This window comes from Populus nigra, chromosome 13, assembly GCF_951802175.1.
Source record: "Populus nigra chromosome 13, ddPopNigr1.1, whole genome shotgun sequence".
Taxonomy (NCBI): Eukaryota; Viridiplantae; Streptophyta; class Magnoliopsida; order Malpighiales; family Salicaceae; genus Populus; species Populus nigra.
The window spans coordinates 4538362-4554194 of record NC_084864.1 but is presented as its reverse complement, the minus strand read 5'-3'; the positions used below and the strand labels follow the sequence as shown (position 1 = coordinate 4554194).

At 34.0% G+C, this 15833-nt stretch overlaps 1 protein-coding gene across 2 annotated transcripts; it reads left to right on the top strand.

Moving 5' to 3' along the window:
- Window positions 1-7972: 7972 nt before the first annotated feature.
- On the top strand, window positions 7973-14755 carry LOC133671082 (probable sucrose-phosphate synthase 3). Of its 2 annotated transcripts, XM_062091712.1 has the most exons (13): window positions 7973-8241; window positions 8679-8959; window positions 9768-10000; window positions 10440-10503; window positions 10594-11292; window positions 11675-11809; window positions 11893-12024; window positions 12117-12293; window positions 12372-12425; window positions 12514-12576; window positions 12830-13783; window positions 13888-14015; window positions 14232-14755. In XM_062091712.1, the coding sequence occupies exons 2-13, from the start codon at window positions 8768-8770 to the stop codon at window positions 14512-14514; spliced, it is 3114 nt and encodes a 1037-aa protein (XP_061947696.1). In that variant the 5' UTR covers window positions 7973-8241; window positions 8679-8767; the 3' UTR covers window positions 14515-14755. The 2 variants fall into 2 exon arrangements, with proteins under 2 accessions (XP_061947696.1, XP_061947695.1); XM_062091711.1 differs by having other exon boundaries at window positions 7973-8959.
- Window positions 14756-15833: the final 1078 nt, after the last annotated feature.

Sequence of the window (15833 nt, the reverse complement as noted above, 5' to 3'; positions counted from 1 at the left end):
GAACATATTAGAGTTTATTTGAGATTTTGTAAAATTGTATTTGTTTGTAAATTAATGAAATTTAATTTGAATTTGTGACTTGGGTGTTTTGTGATGAAATAAATAATGACATATTCAATAGGTCTGTTTTATATTTTGTCAGTTTTATTGTTGAGTTAAAAAATTCAGTAAATGTATAGGAATTTGAATTTATGTAGATAATTGATAATGAATTAAGAGTACTATTAAAATAAATTGAATAAGTTTGAGTTAAATCAATGTTATCTAATTTATTTAGTTTACATAATTAATTAATAAATGTTATCATCAATATTCTATATATATTTTATATAAGTAATGGATGATCATTCATTGATATATCGAGATCCACCCGAAAGGTTGCGTAGGATGGATTATTGTAATGGGATTGAGGGCTTTATTAATTACACACTATCTCATGTAAACCCCAGGAAAAATAAATAAATAAAAGGGAAGAAATTCATGCATATGGTTAAATAAAAACAGGAATTCATAAATTTTTTAATATAAATTTCCGGGCGAAATAATTTGGGACATTATAATAAACCCGGTACTGTTGAGGGTTGGATTTAATGGAAGAGAATAATACACTCAAAGAAAAAGAGGGGCCTAAATGCAAATAAGGGAAAATAGGGAGTTTTATACCCATTCTTGAGAAATCAAGAGAGAAACACTAAAATTTCAAGAACCCATCCAAGATTAAGAACTTTATAAATGGGATAAATACTTGAGAGCAAAGGATTACCAAGAAATTGAACAAGAAGAAAATAAAAGAGGGAGTTGAGAATCTTCAACTGGTTGAAGATCAAAATCTTAATTTGTACCGGGTAAGGTGTTCTAAACATGATCTTAAAAAAATTCATCTTTTATTTCGATAAAGAATTGATGCCTTGATATTGAATCATAGGTTAGGGTTCTTAGATATAAATTGGGGGAAAAGTACTTATTGTTAAGATTAAGTTAATTCATATATGTGGTATATAGTTTATGAAAGTATTGTGTGAAGTGGAGGGGGAGACGAATCTTGATAGACTTGTCTCCTGACTTTTGATGAGATTTCGGGTAGGAGGATGAGGGAATTAGAATCGGGTTCCTCATAGAAATTGTAGATTTGAATGTTAGCTAACCAAGGAAACTGGTCTTGCTCAATTTGAAGATGTAGAACTTCAGTTATGGGTTATCAACTGAGACTGAGTCGTGACTGATTATGTAGGGCAGTAGGACTAATTAGTGAATGAGCAATTTTGACTATCTTAGAGGCAAAACTAGGTTCTCCTCCCTTCAGAGAACTAGTAGCCTCGTGTCTTAGCTTTCTAACAAGATCAATCTCACTTAAAATGAAGTTTTAGAACTTTAGATATAGTTAAAAATCTGGTGAGTGTTTGGACAATAACAGTTGAAAATTGGACAGTAACAGTTCAAAATTAGACAGTAACAGTTGAAAATTAGATAGTAACAGTTCAAAATTGGACAGTAATAGTAGACTTTCACGTGAATACTATATATAAGGATATAAAAGAATTGAGTCATACAAACACTTGCATATTGAGAGATTAACTCTAAAAATATACATGATATATATATATATATATATATATATATATTAACATATGAGTAATGGATGAATATGGATTCTCTATAATATCGACTTGAAGGAATCATAACCAAAAACTTCCTTATAATTCAGGAGGAGCAACCAGGATTGGATCTTCTGTTAGGGGAGGTCGCGACACAGGCGAAGCAGGTGCGTGATTTTCCTCCTATTTGCACTTTTACAATTTAAAATTCTTCTGGTGAATGTAATTACAATAAATGTCGTGTTCAATGTAAATAAAGTCTAGTGATTTACAAGATTAGCTTCGGCTAATGGCATCCGTGACAGGATTACCGGGATATGAATTACAAGATTAGCTTCGGCTAATGGCATCCGTGATAGGATTGCTGGGAAATGAATTTCAAGATTTGACTTTGTAAGGTCATCCAGTTCATGCAAGTAAATAAGAGTATTCAAATTAAGAATATACAAATGAGTGTTAAATGAGTTAAAAGATTTACAAGTAAAATATAAGTCCTTTGTTAGAATTCTTATGGATCATATAGAAAATTAATAATTCATTTGTATTCATTACATGAGCATATATATATATTCTTTATCAACATAATGGTATGTTTGTTTATGTAAAAGGTACATCAAATATCCATGGAGATCATTAGTTTAGGACCCTACTTTGTGAAGCTTATGTAAATCTTTAACTTAAACAAAAGGGAATTAACACATTTATGTAGTATACTTTTGTGTAAACCTTAATGTATTTATAAAAGTTCAGCTTAGCATGTAGTATTTTAATTATCTTGTAATTAACCGTTTTGAAATATTTAAGAAACATTTATTATGTTGTAAATGCTTTCTTGCATGTTAATATTTTTTTCTTTTAAATTTTATGATATGATGTTTGGACTATGTTCATATTGAACTTACTACTAGGATATATATATATATATATATATAAAAGCTGCGGAATTATGGGACCTTGTGATGATGGGATTGATTGAGTATATTGGTAGTGGTCAATAATTTGGGATGTCCTAAATGTAAACAAAACTCTGCTGAATTTTTGGTAAAAAGAAAAAAAAATTTACCTTAAATAAAGAGGATGTGTTGGGAACTTTTAACAATGATCGATCGTACAGTCAGACTGTTACATAATCCGAGAAATATTAGTGGAGACGGTATTAGATGTCCATGTAAGAGGTGTAAAAATAAAAAGTTTCTCAATACAGATATTGTAACGATGCATCTTCTACAAAAAGGGTTTTTGGAGAGATACTTGTGTTGATTTGCACACGGAGAACCATATGTTCCTCACGAGACCAAGATAGAAAAGATGGTTGGGTCAACTTCTAGCTCTAGCAACATACATGAAGTTATAGATGACAAAAGTAATCATTATAGAAATATGGTTATGGATGCGATGAGAATGAATCTGGGTTATGTTGGTCAAGCTCAATAATAGATGAAGAACCTAATACAGACACAACTAGGTTTAATGATCTTTTGAAAGACTCTGATGAACCATTATGAGATGAGTGCATGAATCATAGTAAATTATCGGCACCTATGTGTCATTAGGTGTCAACAATAAACAGGCACCTGAGTCTCAGGCACCCATTCTCGACACAAGCTCATTAAGCGTGATGTCGCCACGTTAAGAAAGAGTCCCTTCAAAGCAAGATTCATTTACTAGAAAGTATCATGCCCAGTAAAAGCCTGACCTTTTAATGTAAGTTTGTTTTCCTTTCATGCACTACTAAAAAATAAGTAACATATTAATAATTTTTTAAAAATAATTTCAATTAACGAATGCAATTTCAGGTTTGCAAATATTAAGGTTGTCTAGACCATAACATCAGTAATGAAATCTTCGATGAAAATGTCATTGTTTCAATGGAGTTAGGTTTCCAAAAATCTCAAATAGAAACCCATGATTGATGCATAGTCTAGAAGGTTTAAGGTTAGTATGAACTTAAATAGTTTTTTTATTATGTTAATTCAGTTAGTTTATTAATATTAATGAAATTATTCTCTTACAAATTTGAACTGTAAAGAAATATTTTTTTGGGATAAAGCTGACAACGTTGTTTTCAAAAGTGTTTGGGAGTATTACACTGCAATTATGTAAGATTGAAATCAAGATAAAAAAATTGAATTCAAATTTTAAAATTTTATTTTTCATTTATTAACATATAGTTCATTTGTACCATATATATTGCATGATTTTTGGTACGAGATGCAAAAGAAAATTAAAAAAAAATATGCGAAAGAAAGAGAGCTTCGACGCTGGAAGGACGTAAAGGTTTAGAAGGATTTTAGATCATCGTACATCTTAGAGGCTTTTTGGGCGGAATATATTCAGCATGTGATGCCCAAGTATTTCGTGTGATGGTCGCAATCTGGTGCAAAGAACCAGAACTAAAAGATTCACGGTTCCATTACAACACACCGACGAATCTATTCCGTTTGTTTCACATGCGAAGTGAATGATAAAATTCTCTTTTTACTACCTCCATTTTTTAAATTTATTATTTTATATGAATATGTTTAACTGGCAACAGTTTTCTCTTGCAGACTATGGTTCTTGGACACGGACCAAATCCGACGAAGTGTTTTATAGAAACACACGTGCAAATTGATGATCATCAAAAAGGGGTGCAGCATCTCATAGATAGCTGAGCTCAACACCTTGTGGTATTTTGGATTTCGACAATTTCTTTTCTTAAGTTATTATTTTTCTTGAATTTGATGACTTTTTCTTAGGATACATATAACACCTAGTTGAGTGAGAGATACAGGGATGATATTTTAACCCATTCAAAACTTGATTTGTCTTTTTGGTAAAAGACAGGATCATGCAGTGGACCCAATAAAAATTAGGTGTATAGTATCTCAAACACTACGGCTAAGGACTTGTGAACGACTCTAAGTGTTTCAATCATCAAATGCTTGCAATCAGTTTTGAGCACTCAAACTTCATAGTTTGAGGTGATTTTAGACCTACAAGTTCAATCTCGGACGCCCTATCTTGCTGCTGAGACAGAAAGACTCAGTGCTAAGATGGTTGAACTCAGTTGATTGGTAATGAAGATAAAATCATAGATGGGTGGTACATGTGCTCCCTTTTATTGGCCCCACAGTCTCTGTGAAGACTCGTCTCCCCCTCTTTCATCCTTTTTATTTTAGATTAATTGTATTTAAACTTATAAATTTTTAAATTTGTAATAAATATTTGATTTTAATTTTAATTTAATTAATTTTAATTATTTTCTATTTCTATTTAATAGATTTTAAAAAATATATATTATTAACGATCTTACCAACAGATTAAGTCCATCGATATATTCTAGAGAATTGAAAACAAATTACTACAAATGTCATTGTGCCACTATTTAATCACTGATAGTTTCATTTCATCGATAATATTAACAAAATTCATTGTTGGCATTTCCAATGATATTTTTGTCGGTGATATGTGAAAGTCGCTGATGGAAATATCAACAGATTAAAATGGGTAAATTTTTTTTGTTTGGCATGCTTTGTTAGTCTGTAAATTCATCAGTAATTTTATTACCGAAGAACTCAACAACAAACCATAAATCATCGACGATAGGTTTTTCGATGAAGTATTTTTGTCTATGAGCCTGTCGGTAAAAGTCGTGCCGACGAACTCAGTGTCTAACCACCGATAGAATATTTCATCAGTAAATTGAAAACTTCTGGTAGTGATTAGTTTGTGTTTCAAAAGACTACTTGAAAATAAATATTCAATAATAAAATTGTGAATTAGAGTTTTTGTTTGATCCCTTCTTTTAAAAAATTTATGTTCTTGTGCTTGTTGTCTTTCTTATGTTGTTTTCATCTACAATAGTTGGTATCGAAGTTCAATGATTCTCAGTGGTTAGTTGTTGCATGTTGTTGAATAACCATGTATGGAAGAGATGGTTGCAAAATAGGATGTGACGGTGTAGGAGGGGATGAGGAGTTTCTCATTCAAGAAAAAGACGTTTGGGAATTGGTGATAGAAAACATGCAATGACAAATTAAAAAAATTACCCTATTGATCGGCGATAATAAACATGCAGAGGCAAGTTGAAAAATTATCTCATCAATTAACGGAGTTGAAGTTTTTAGAATTCATTTCAAAGGTATGAGCAAATTAGACAACTTTTTAATTGGGTTAAGTATTATGGAGATTTTGGTAATCTCATTTATAATAAGATAGATGTGGATTGGTGTTCTCCACAATTTATGATGTTTATTTTGATTATTATTATTTTAATGATGATATCATAAACAATGATAGTAATAATATCATTAACGGTGTCCTTAATGATAAGTTAGATATTAAGTGCAAATAAAACATGTAAGATACTCAATAAAAAAAAATATGTTAATTTAGGTTATGTGGATCATTTTGATTACAAGCTTGTTGTTATCACAAAGATTAATATGTTCAAGAGTTATATGGATACAACATGTATTGATGAAGCAAGTTTGAGATTTCAAATTTATTATTCTAAAAGTCAATAGAAGATAAATAATTTGTTAATAGTTGTTTCTTTAACAAATTTTAAGATGAAATGATTGAAGTTGATGTCTAAAGAAAAAGAGATGGAGAGTCTTGATTGGACATTCATGAAACTGAGATAAGAGCAATTTGAACTCCATGACAAGTTCTTTCGAACTCGAAAAAACTGATGTAGGAGGTTTTTCCCTAAAGTGTAATTTTATATTAATAAACAAAAATTTTGATATGATTGTTGGATTGGGCTGAAAGTTTTCTCGGATATTATAAAGGCTCTATTTTCTATAGAATTAAAATTTTGTAGCCATATGATATAAGGAATGCCTTCAAATAAGACCCGGAAGTTATTGTTCGAGATTTGGAAAAAATTTCTAGTTGATTTAGGACTCTTTTTATTTATTTACTTTTAAACTCTTATTATTTTTCCAGTTTTATTAAGATGTTTTTCCTAAAATAAATATGATTATTTAACTTGTATTTCAGGAAACTATTTGAAAATCATATTCACTAATAAAATTATAAATTAGAATTTCTATCTAATTTTTTGAAAATTCTATATTCTCGTTCTTACCATTTTTTTATGTTGTTTTCTACCACATCAAGATCTTGTGAATAAGCGTACAAGTAGTGTGTCTTCCACCACCTTTTGATGAAGATAATATAAAAAAAAAAAAATCTTACCATGTAAGAACATGTTTGAGAATGCGTTTGGTCATGTATTTTCAAAATTTTAAATTTATTTTTGCTTAAAATTATTTTTTATGTTTTTTTATCGTTTTAATGTGTTGATGTTAAAAAAAAATTTAAATTTTTTTTATTTAGATGTTTTTCTAAACAAAAAAAACTTTGAAAAAAAACCGCTACTACAATACCAAACACACACTAAATAATTTTTTATTAAATTCTCTTATTTGTACTTTAATTTATGGGATGATATTTAAGAAATAATAAGGTATGTAAATGATATTAATGTTTTATGAGATGTTTGAAAATATAATATATAATATTTTTAAAAAATATTTTTTTGTTTAAAAATATATTAAAATATTTTTTTATTTTTTATTTTTTAATATTAATATTAATATAACAAAACTATTAGAAAATAACAATTTAATAGTTTTCTAGTAAAAACATTAAATAAAAACCCCTCATTTAATCTGGGGCCCGCTATCTGGGTTCGTTCTGTCTCTCTCTTAGATTACAGATATTCTCTACGCTGTGAATTCTTGTCAAAATGACTAGAAAGCAAACGCAAGTACAAATTCTACTCAGACTTTCAGGATTATTCCTTTGGTGTTATCGAGGTCAAATAATGACAAGGAAGCCATTTTTCCATTTTATCATTGGGAACTAAGCAGCATTTTTTTTTTCAATCTAGTTTTTAAAATGTTTTTAAAGTTATTTTTATTTAAAAAATATTAAATTAATAATTTTTAATGATTTTAATGTGATAATATTAAAAATAAAAAATTATATATATATATATATATATATTCAACTCAAAAAGTAAGGTTGTCCATGTTATTTTCAATTACGATAAATAAGTAATAATTATATAAAAAAAGTGAATTTTCATTGTTTAATATATAATTTTTCAATATTCAATTGAGAAATTCAGTTGTAACAAACACTACTACACTTTGATCGGTAATCTTAATTAAGATTTAATGAAAAAGATAGTTAAGATCTGGACTGATTTGTTGGAATGTGGTTGTGAAAAAACCAAAAACAAAATTAATTGCAGAAATTCATATGAACTAGAACTGGTTAATTTGCGGCTGCAATAAATGGTGAGAAATAAATCAGTAAGAAGGCCAAAGCAAGGGTAGTGCTAAGAAATGTCCATAAAGTAGCAGCTAAGGGGTGTTATTCTGAGATGGAAACGACAATTTAGCATTTATATTCATATGCATTAGAAAATAAAAATACCCCTTCAGTGTTCATGGAGGTTCAAACCTTGAGACGTAAAGGGCCCTTAGAAATGATCGAAGAAATTGAAACACCATTTACAGGAGCGAGCGGAAAGCCACAAATATGAAGGAAACCTGCTGACAGGGAGGGAGCGAAGGCGGTAAGCTCGCATTGGGAAGCGGACAACCTTGGAAACGGTGACTTCCCAACCATCCATCATCCTCTCACACAGGTGTGAACATCACTTCAACCATTCTTTGTACACATGTCCTCCTCCCTTTGTCTTTGGGCCCCACTCCACACAATCCTCCCTCTCCCTCCTCCTTTCTCTCTTCCATTTTTCGCTCGCACAGTCACGCATACATACAGTCCTCCCTTTGCTATAAGTCTCCCTCCTCTCGAATGCCACAAGATTTAAACAAGCCTAAAAAAAACTGTATGATCCTTCTTTTCTTGAACCAGGAAAGAAACCCTTTTTGTTTCTTGGTGTGTGTTCAGCTTTCTGTACGTGAATTGATATTGAAACCCTTTGCTTTCTAGCTGTCTAATGAATACTAGGAAAACCTTTTTGTTATCATTGCCAAGAAATCATATTTTTTGACTCTGCACTTGCTAAAATTTTACGAAGGAAAGAAGAGGAGCGCTGTTCTTACTGTGAAACAATGGCAGGAAATGAGTGGATAAATGGATACTTAGAGGCGATATTGGATAGTGGTGGTGGGGCAGGTGCAATTGAAGAACACAAGCCAGCATCAAGCATGAATTTAAGAGAAACAGGGGATTTTAATCCAACAAAGTATTTTGTTGAAGAGGTTGTTACAGGAGTTGATGAGACTGATTTACATAGAACATGGATAAAAGTTGTTGCCACTCGCAACACCAGGGAACGCAGCTCCAGGCTCGAAAACATGTGTTGGCGTATTTGGCACCTCACTCGCAAGAAGAAGCAGGTCACTCTCTTATATGTGTGTACATGTGTTTGTGTAGTGTGGAATTGGATCACTGTCAAGAAGTCCTGGTTCTTGAAGAGACCCTATTGGCTCAGTTTTGCATGTGTTTCTGTTTATACATGACTCTGTGTGCACAGTACTTTTTCACAATCTTGTAATGACATAATTCTGTCTGGTGAATCGGGTAACTTCTTGCAAATAAGAGAAAAGATAACAGAGAGACAGAACAGAATGCAATCGTCTTGTGATTTTAAATGATTTTTTGTTTTTTTATTGATTGTTTCATCATGATTCTCTTCTTCTTTTAATTTGTTGTTGTATAAACTATATGCATTACAGTTAGTAGAAATTTGTTTAATCATCATTTGAAGCCTAATTTTGTTCTGTTTTCATAAATGAGGCAGAATTCGTAAAAGATAAACTTATACCTTAGAACTATGTACATAATTAACGTTCTCAATTATGGGAGAATTGGATCAATAATGTGTGGCCATGCATGTCCTAGTGTGTGTTCTTGAATGCTGGACCATGTTATGACTCTATTTTTGTTAAACGCGCAGTCGTATTTTGGTTCCTCAGCTTCCTGTTATAAGGTTCCCTTTTTAAATCAACCTAACGTGATCATATCCTACCATGTAATCGACCTAATTCCCTGTGGGGCGAATTTTGTTTTTCCTCCTATGTGCATGGGATCCTGTGGTCCTGTTCTGGCCCTTGAGCTCGGGTGCCATGCTATTGAATTGAGCCTGAGATTGATGTCATTTATGTTTTAAATATGACAAAAATGCCATGCTTATGATGTGAATAGTTGGAGTGGGAGGAACTTCAGCGGTTGGCAACTCGAAGATGGGAACGGGAACTAGGACGCCGGGATGCAACTGAAGACATGTCTGAGGACTTGTCAGAAGGAGAGAAAGGAGATGGTTTGGGGGAGCTGGTACAAAGCGAGACGCCAAGGAAAAGGTTTCAGAGAAACCTTTCCAACCTGGAAGTGTGGTCGGATGATAAAAAGGAAAAGAAACTCTATATTGTCCTTGTCAGGTATGGTGCTTTCTGGAACATTAGTCATGTCAGAGTCTATGAATTTAAGATAAAAACAGCACTCGAATTCTATTTCTATGTTTTCATTCAACTCTTCAAAGAGTAGAAGCTTGTCTGTTACAGTGCATTGAAAGATAATTCTAGGAATGATAACTTCTGATGTCACTAGAAATCAGTACCCAGACTGAATCTGTTCTTTCTATTTAATGGTCTTCCAAGACACAAGAGAGATGGAGGAATGGGAATTCCTTACAAGGGTTCGCTTGCTTCTTTTTTTTAGTTTTTTATTAATTTTTTTTACATGCAGAGTTGCTTGCTATTTCTCTGTTCATGATTTCTTAAGTCTACCTCCATTCATGCTGAAAGACCAAATAGACTCTATTTCTGCATTTCTTCGACTGGCCAATGTAGTTCATTGTTGTTTCATCTTTATGAACAGTTTGCATGGTTTGGTCCGAGGAGACAACATGGAGCTTGGTCGAGATTCTGACACTGGCGGGCAGGTAAGTGCTGCATTTTGATACAAATGAAATATAATCCTAGAGTTTCTCTCCATACCATTGTAACTTACACTTTTATAAACAATATGTCAGGTCAAATATGTTGTGGAACTTGCTCGTGCACTTGCTAGGATGCCTGGGGTGTACAGGGTAGATCTTTTTACTCGCCAGATCTCCTCCGCTGAAGTTGATTGGAGTTATGGGGAGCCAACAGAGATGCTAACAGCAGGTCCTGAAGATGATGGTGGCAACGAGGTGGGAGAGAGCAGTGGAGCATATATTGTCAGAATTCCCTTTGGTCCACGCGATAAGTATATCCGAAAAGAACTACTTTGGCCTTATATTCAAGAATTTGTAGATGGAGCTCTTAGTCACATTCTTAATATGTCAAAAGCTTTGGGTGAACAAATTGGAGGGGGCCAGCCTGTGTGGCCATATGTTATCCATGGCCATTATGCTGATGCGGGTGATAGTGCTGCTCTTTTATCAGGAGCTTTGAATGTTCCTATGGTTCTAACAGGACACTCACTCGGGCGAAACAAGTTGGAACAGCTTCTTAAGCAGGGACGGCAATCAAAGGAGGATATCAATTCAACATATAAAATAATGAGGAGGATAGAAGGAGAAGAGCTTTCACTTGATGCTGCTGAACTTGTAATCACAAGTACTAGACAAGAGATTGATGAGCAATGGGGACTTTATGATGGGTTTGATGTCAAGCTTGAAAGAGTCTTGCGTGCTCGTGCTAGACGAGGGGTCAATTGCCATGGCCGATATATGCCAAGGATGGTGGTAAGGAAGTGTTTCTAGGATTTTTTTTTTTTCCAGTTTTCTTTTTGACATTTTATAACTAAATGCTAAGCATATGCCTTATCACTTGTCTATGAGTTAAGAGAAAATCGAAATAGTGGAAGCAAGATTGAAATTGTACAAAATTGTACTCCGATGTCTTTTCCTGCTTCTCTGTATAAAACACACTTCATTTCAATTCACGGTAACAGACATAAGCACTGCTCTTACAGCTTAAGCAATGTCAATATTATGTAGTTCCCTACTGTATTTAGCTTAGCTTTCAATTATCCTATTCCCAAAAGTAAACAAATATAGCCTAAATTCACAACGAATGATTCTTTTGTGCATCCCAAGAAAATGCTGATGCAAAATCTCGTTTCAGGTTATTCCTCCTGGCATGGACTTCAGCAGTGTTGTGGTTCAAGAAGAAGCTCCCGAGGTCGATGGGGAACTTGCAACACTCATTAGCAGTGTTGATGGTTCTTCCCCAAAAGCAATTCCAGCAATATGGTCTGAAGTGAGTGACACCTTAGTCTTTTCCTTGTTTCATACGATTATGGATATAGCTATCGTTGCCTCATGGCTAACATCCTTTGGCAGGTCATGCGGTTCCTTACAAACCCCCATAAGCCGATGATTTTGGCCTTATCAAGGCCTGATCCAAAGAAGAATATTACAACTCTTTTGAAAGCCTTTGGAGAATGCCGTCCATTAAGAGAGCTTGCCAATCTTGTCAGAGCTTTATATGTTAAATTGCTTTTAGATACTAAATTTGTCTGTTCCATGACCCTATAACTCTTGAGAACTATTATGCCCTCTTGCAGACGCTGATTATGGGAAACAGAGATGATATAGATGAGATGACTGGTGGAAATGCAAGTGTGCTGACGACAGTGTTGAAGATGATTGACAAGTATGATCTTTATGGGCTGGTGGCCTATCCAAAGCATCACAAGCAAGCTGATGTTCCAGAAATATATCGGCTTGCTGCGAAAACAAAGGTTTGTTGACAATATTTCAAAGAATACATCTGTGTGGTTCTTACATGATTATTGGCTAAGCAATTGCATATATGGCAGGGCGTTTTCATAAATCCAGCATTGGTAGAGCCTTTTGGGCTTACCTTGATTGAGGTTGGTTCTAATTTCTAGTTTCTTTCATCACTTACCTTTCTTTCATCGAAGAAATGTAATTGATCGACTCTTGTTTGAAATGATGCAGGCAGCAGCTCATGGGCTTCCGATGGTGGCTACTAAAAATGGTGGACCAGTTGACATCCATAGGGTAAAATATGGCCTCCATTTCATTATCATATAATAAAAATTACTCTTCTATTCCATATCGAAGGAGCTAGAGTTATTGGACAAAAAAAATATAAAATTGACAAGCAGCAATTAGTTGGGAATTCTGTATGGTTATTTAAATTTCTTTTCCTCTTCACCTGTTTCCTCAGCTGTTAAGCAGATGCAAATCATGCTATAGTAACATGATTATAGAAAATGTGTTTTTGTTTCTTACTTCATGTTTTGGTTGGTAGGCACTGAACAATGGTCTGCTCGTTGACCCTCATGATCAGCAAGCTATTGCTGATGCATTGCTTAAGTTGGTGTCAGAAAAGAACCTGTGGTCTGACTGCAGAAATAATGGATGGAAGAATATACATCTATTCTCATGGCCTGAACACTGCCGGACTTACTTGACCAGGGTAGCAGCCTGCCGGATGAGGCACCCACAATGGCAAACTGATACACCAGAGGATGAGGTAGCTGCAGAAGAGTCGTCTCTCAATGATTCGCTCATGGATGTGCAGGATATGTCCCTTAGACTGTCCATTGATGGAGACAAACCTTCACTGAATGGATCTCTTGACTATTCAGCTGCAGCTACTGGGGACCCTACAGTGTCAGATCAAGTACAACGAGTCCTAAACAAGATAAAGAAACCAGACCCCAGGCCAGTAGTTTCTGAAAGTGGAAAGCCTGAGGCTGTTGTAAGCAAGCACCCAATGCTGAGGCGGCGACGCAGATTGATTGTTATAGCTCTAGACTGCTATGATAGCAATGGGGTTCCTGAAAAGAAAATGATTAAGATTGTGCAAGATATAATTAAAGCTGTTAGGTCGGACTTACTATTTGCAAAAGTGGCAGGGCTTGCTCTATCAACAGCTATGTCATTAACAGAAACAACAGAGTTCTTGACATCATCAAAGATTCAAGTAAATGACTTTGACGCATTGATTTGTAGCAGCGGGGGTGAAGTATACTACCCTGGTACTTATACTGAAGAAGACGGGAAGCTTGCTCGAGATCCAGATTATGCAGCCCATATAGACTATCGTTGGGGCTGTGATGGCCTAACAAAAACCATTTGGAAGCTGATGAATACAACTGAAGGTGGGAAAAAATCTGATGAGTCTTCCAGCCCCATCGAGGAAGATAAAAAATCGAGCAATGCCCATTGCATTGCATACCTTGTAAAGGATCGAAGTAAGGTGATGAAGATATTTAATGCAACTGTTGAAGGTTTAAGAAGCAGTTTCTTATATATTATTCTTTCTATATGTAGGTGTATTTTCACACTGGTTTGCTTTTGCAGGTCAAGAGAGTGGATGATTTGAGGCAGAGGCTTAGGATGCGGGGTCTCCGTTGCCATCTAATGTATTGCAGGAACTCGACGAGATTGCAAATTATTCCTCTCCTTGCATCTCGTGCACAAGCACTCAGGTACTATCATGTAGTAAAACCTCAGGAACGCATTAATAGTCATTCTGAGTACTTCCGGTATGATACCATTTTGGTGCCCAATCGATACCCCTTCAGCTCCACGGGCTGAATGGCAGAACTGTCTCAATATATGCATTAACTAATTGACCCTTGTAGCACCTGGACATGTTTTTTTTTTATGAAGAACATTAATTTCTGCAACTGTGTGATTATTAGGTACCTTTTCGTTCGTTGGAGATTGAATGTTGCAGATATGTTTGTGATTCTTGGTGAAAATGGAGATACCGATTACGAGGAAATGATATCTGGCGCTCATAAGACAGTAATATTGAAAGACGTGGTGACAAAGGGTTCTGATGACTTGCTAAGAACCACAGACCTACGAGATGACATTGTTCCTAAGGACAGCCCCCTGATTGCTTATTTGAGTGGAAACGCAACAGCTAGCGATATTGCTGATGTTCTGAAGCAAGTGTCAAAATCTTCTGGTGGAGTGTGAGATGGTACTATTTGTAAATTGGAGCAAAAATTATGATTGTATTCCTTTTTTCCTTAAGATTGAAACTCCCATCTCCTGGAGCATTTTTCTAGTTTTGGTTCTCAACACAAGAATGTAGGTAGATATCGACTCCTGCTGTTGCAAAATGCTCTCTTGTAAAGTAGATAATTTGGTCTACAGAGCTGCCCAACAGGTTATTATATCCTTGACAGGATTCCAGATACATGATATTACTGCTAAATTCTCTTCATTTTCCAGACACAACTACCGGCAATGCTGGAGAAAAATTTACTCTTTATTTTTTTATTTTTATGTAGATAAATAAATGCTCTGGATGGAGTAAAGAGTAGCTGGTTGATATTAAGGGCTCGTTTGGGAACGCGGCTGGGGCTGCGTTCTCAAAAAATTTGAATTTTTTTTTTGTTAAAATTTAATATGGTTTGTATGTTTTGAATTGTTTTGATGTGCCGATGTTAAAAATAATTTTTAAAAAATAAAAAAACATCATTAGCATGTATTTTGACATGAAAAATTATTTGAAAAATACTCGCAACCACACTGCCAACACATTCTAAATAAGCAAATGTTCCTTGTTCTTAAATTAAATTTATCAGGTCGTCGTCGTCATCTTCTTCTCCTAAATATTCCTGGTCACTCCATGCAGGAGTTCAGGTTTTTTTCAAGTGTCTTTTGAGCTATTTTGGGAATTTTGATCCAAAAACACCATGAAACCAAGATTTAAATTGCGAAAATTGTTTGCAAAAATATAAAGAAAAAATCAATCACTATTTAAAAAATAAAGCTAATTCAATAAAATCAATTAAAAAAAAGAGATTAAAAAAACATTAATTAAAAAGCCTATGCAAGGCTAGTTTTCTTCTAGGAAAATATTGTCCTGGGAGTGAAGGATGCATTGTTTTTTTTTTTTTGAGCATTTTATGGTTTGGTTATTTTTTCACTTTGCAACCAAATTTTTTAGTATTATATTTTACAACCTGAAATTTAAGGACGTGTAACACTTTATATCTTTAGTAATTGACGCAAAAAAAAATCAACAAAAAATATATATATTTAATTACAAGATTGTGATTATATTTAAAATAATGACTTTATAGCTCTTAAACTTAAAAATAACAAAAATGCCACCAAAGAATCTTTCTCTCCTATCATTTCTCATTGTGAACGACCGACCATCTGCACTGCATCTCTCCCTTTCTTCTATCTTCTACACTATTGTAAGATCCACTTTGTCATCTTCTTCCTCCAATATGCAGCCACCAGAAACATATTGCTCAATCTCCTCACAAAACCAAAGCCAC

Bases quoted from the DNA above. Each gene is read 5' to 3' on its own strand.
- LOC133671082 (XM_062091711.1), top strand. From the start codon at position 8,672: ATGGCAGGAAATGAGTGGATAAATGGATACTTAGAGGCGATATTGGAT. The intron at 11,293-11,674 runs GTAAGGAAGTGT...ATCTCGTTTCAG, and splicing joins GATATATGCCAAGGATGGTG to GTTATTCCTCCTGGCATGGA. The intron at 12,577-12,829 runs GTAAAATATGGC...TTTGGTTGGTAG, and splicing joins GACCAGTTGACATCCATAGG to GCACTGAACAATGGTCTGCT.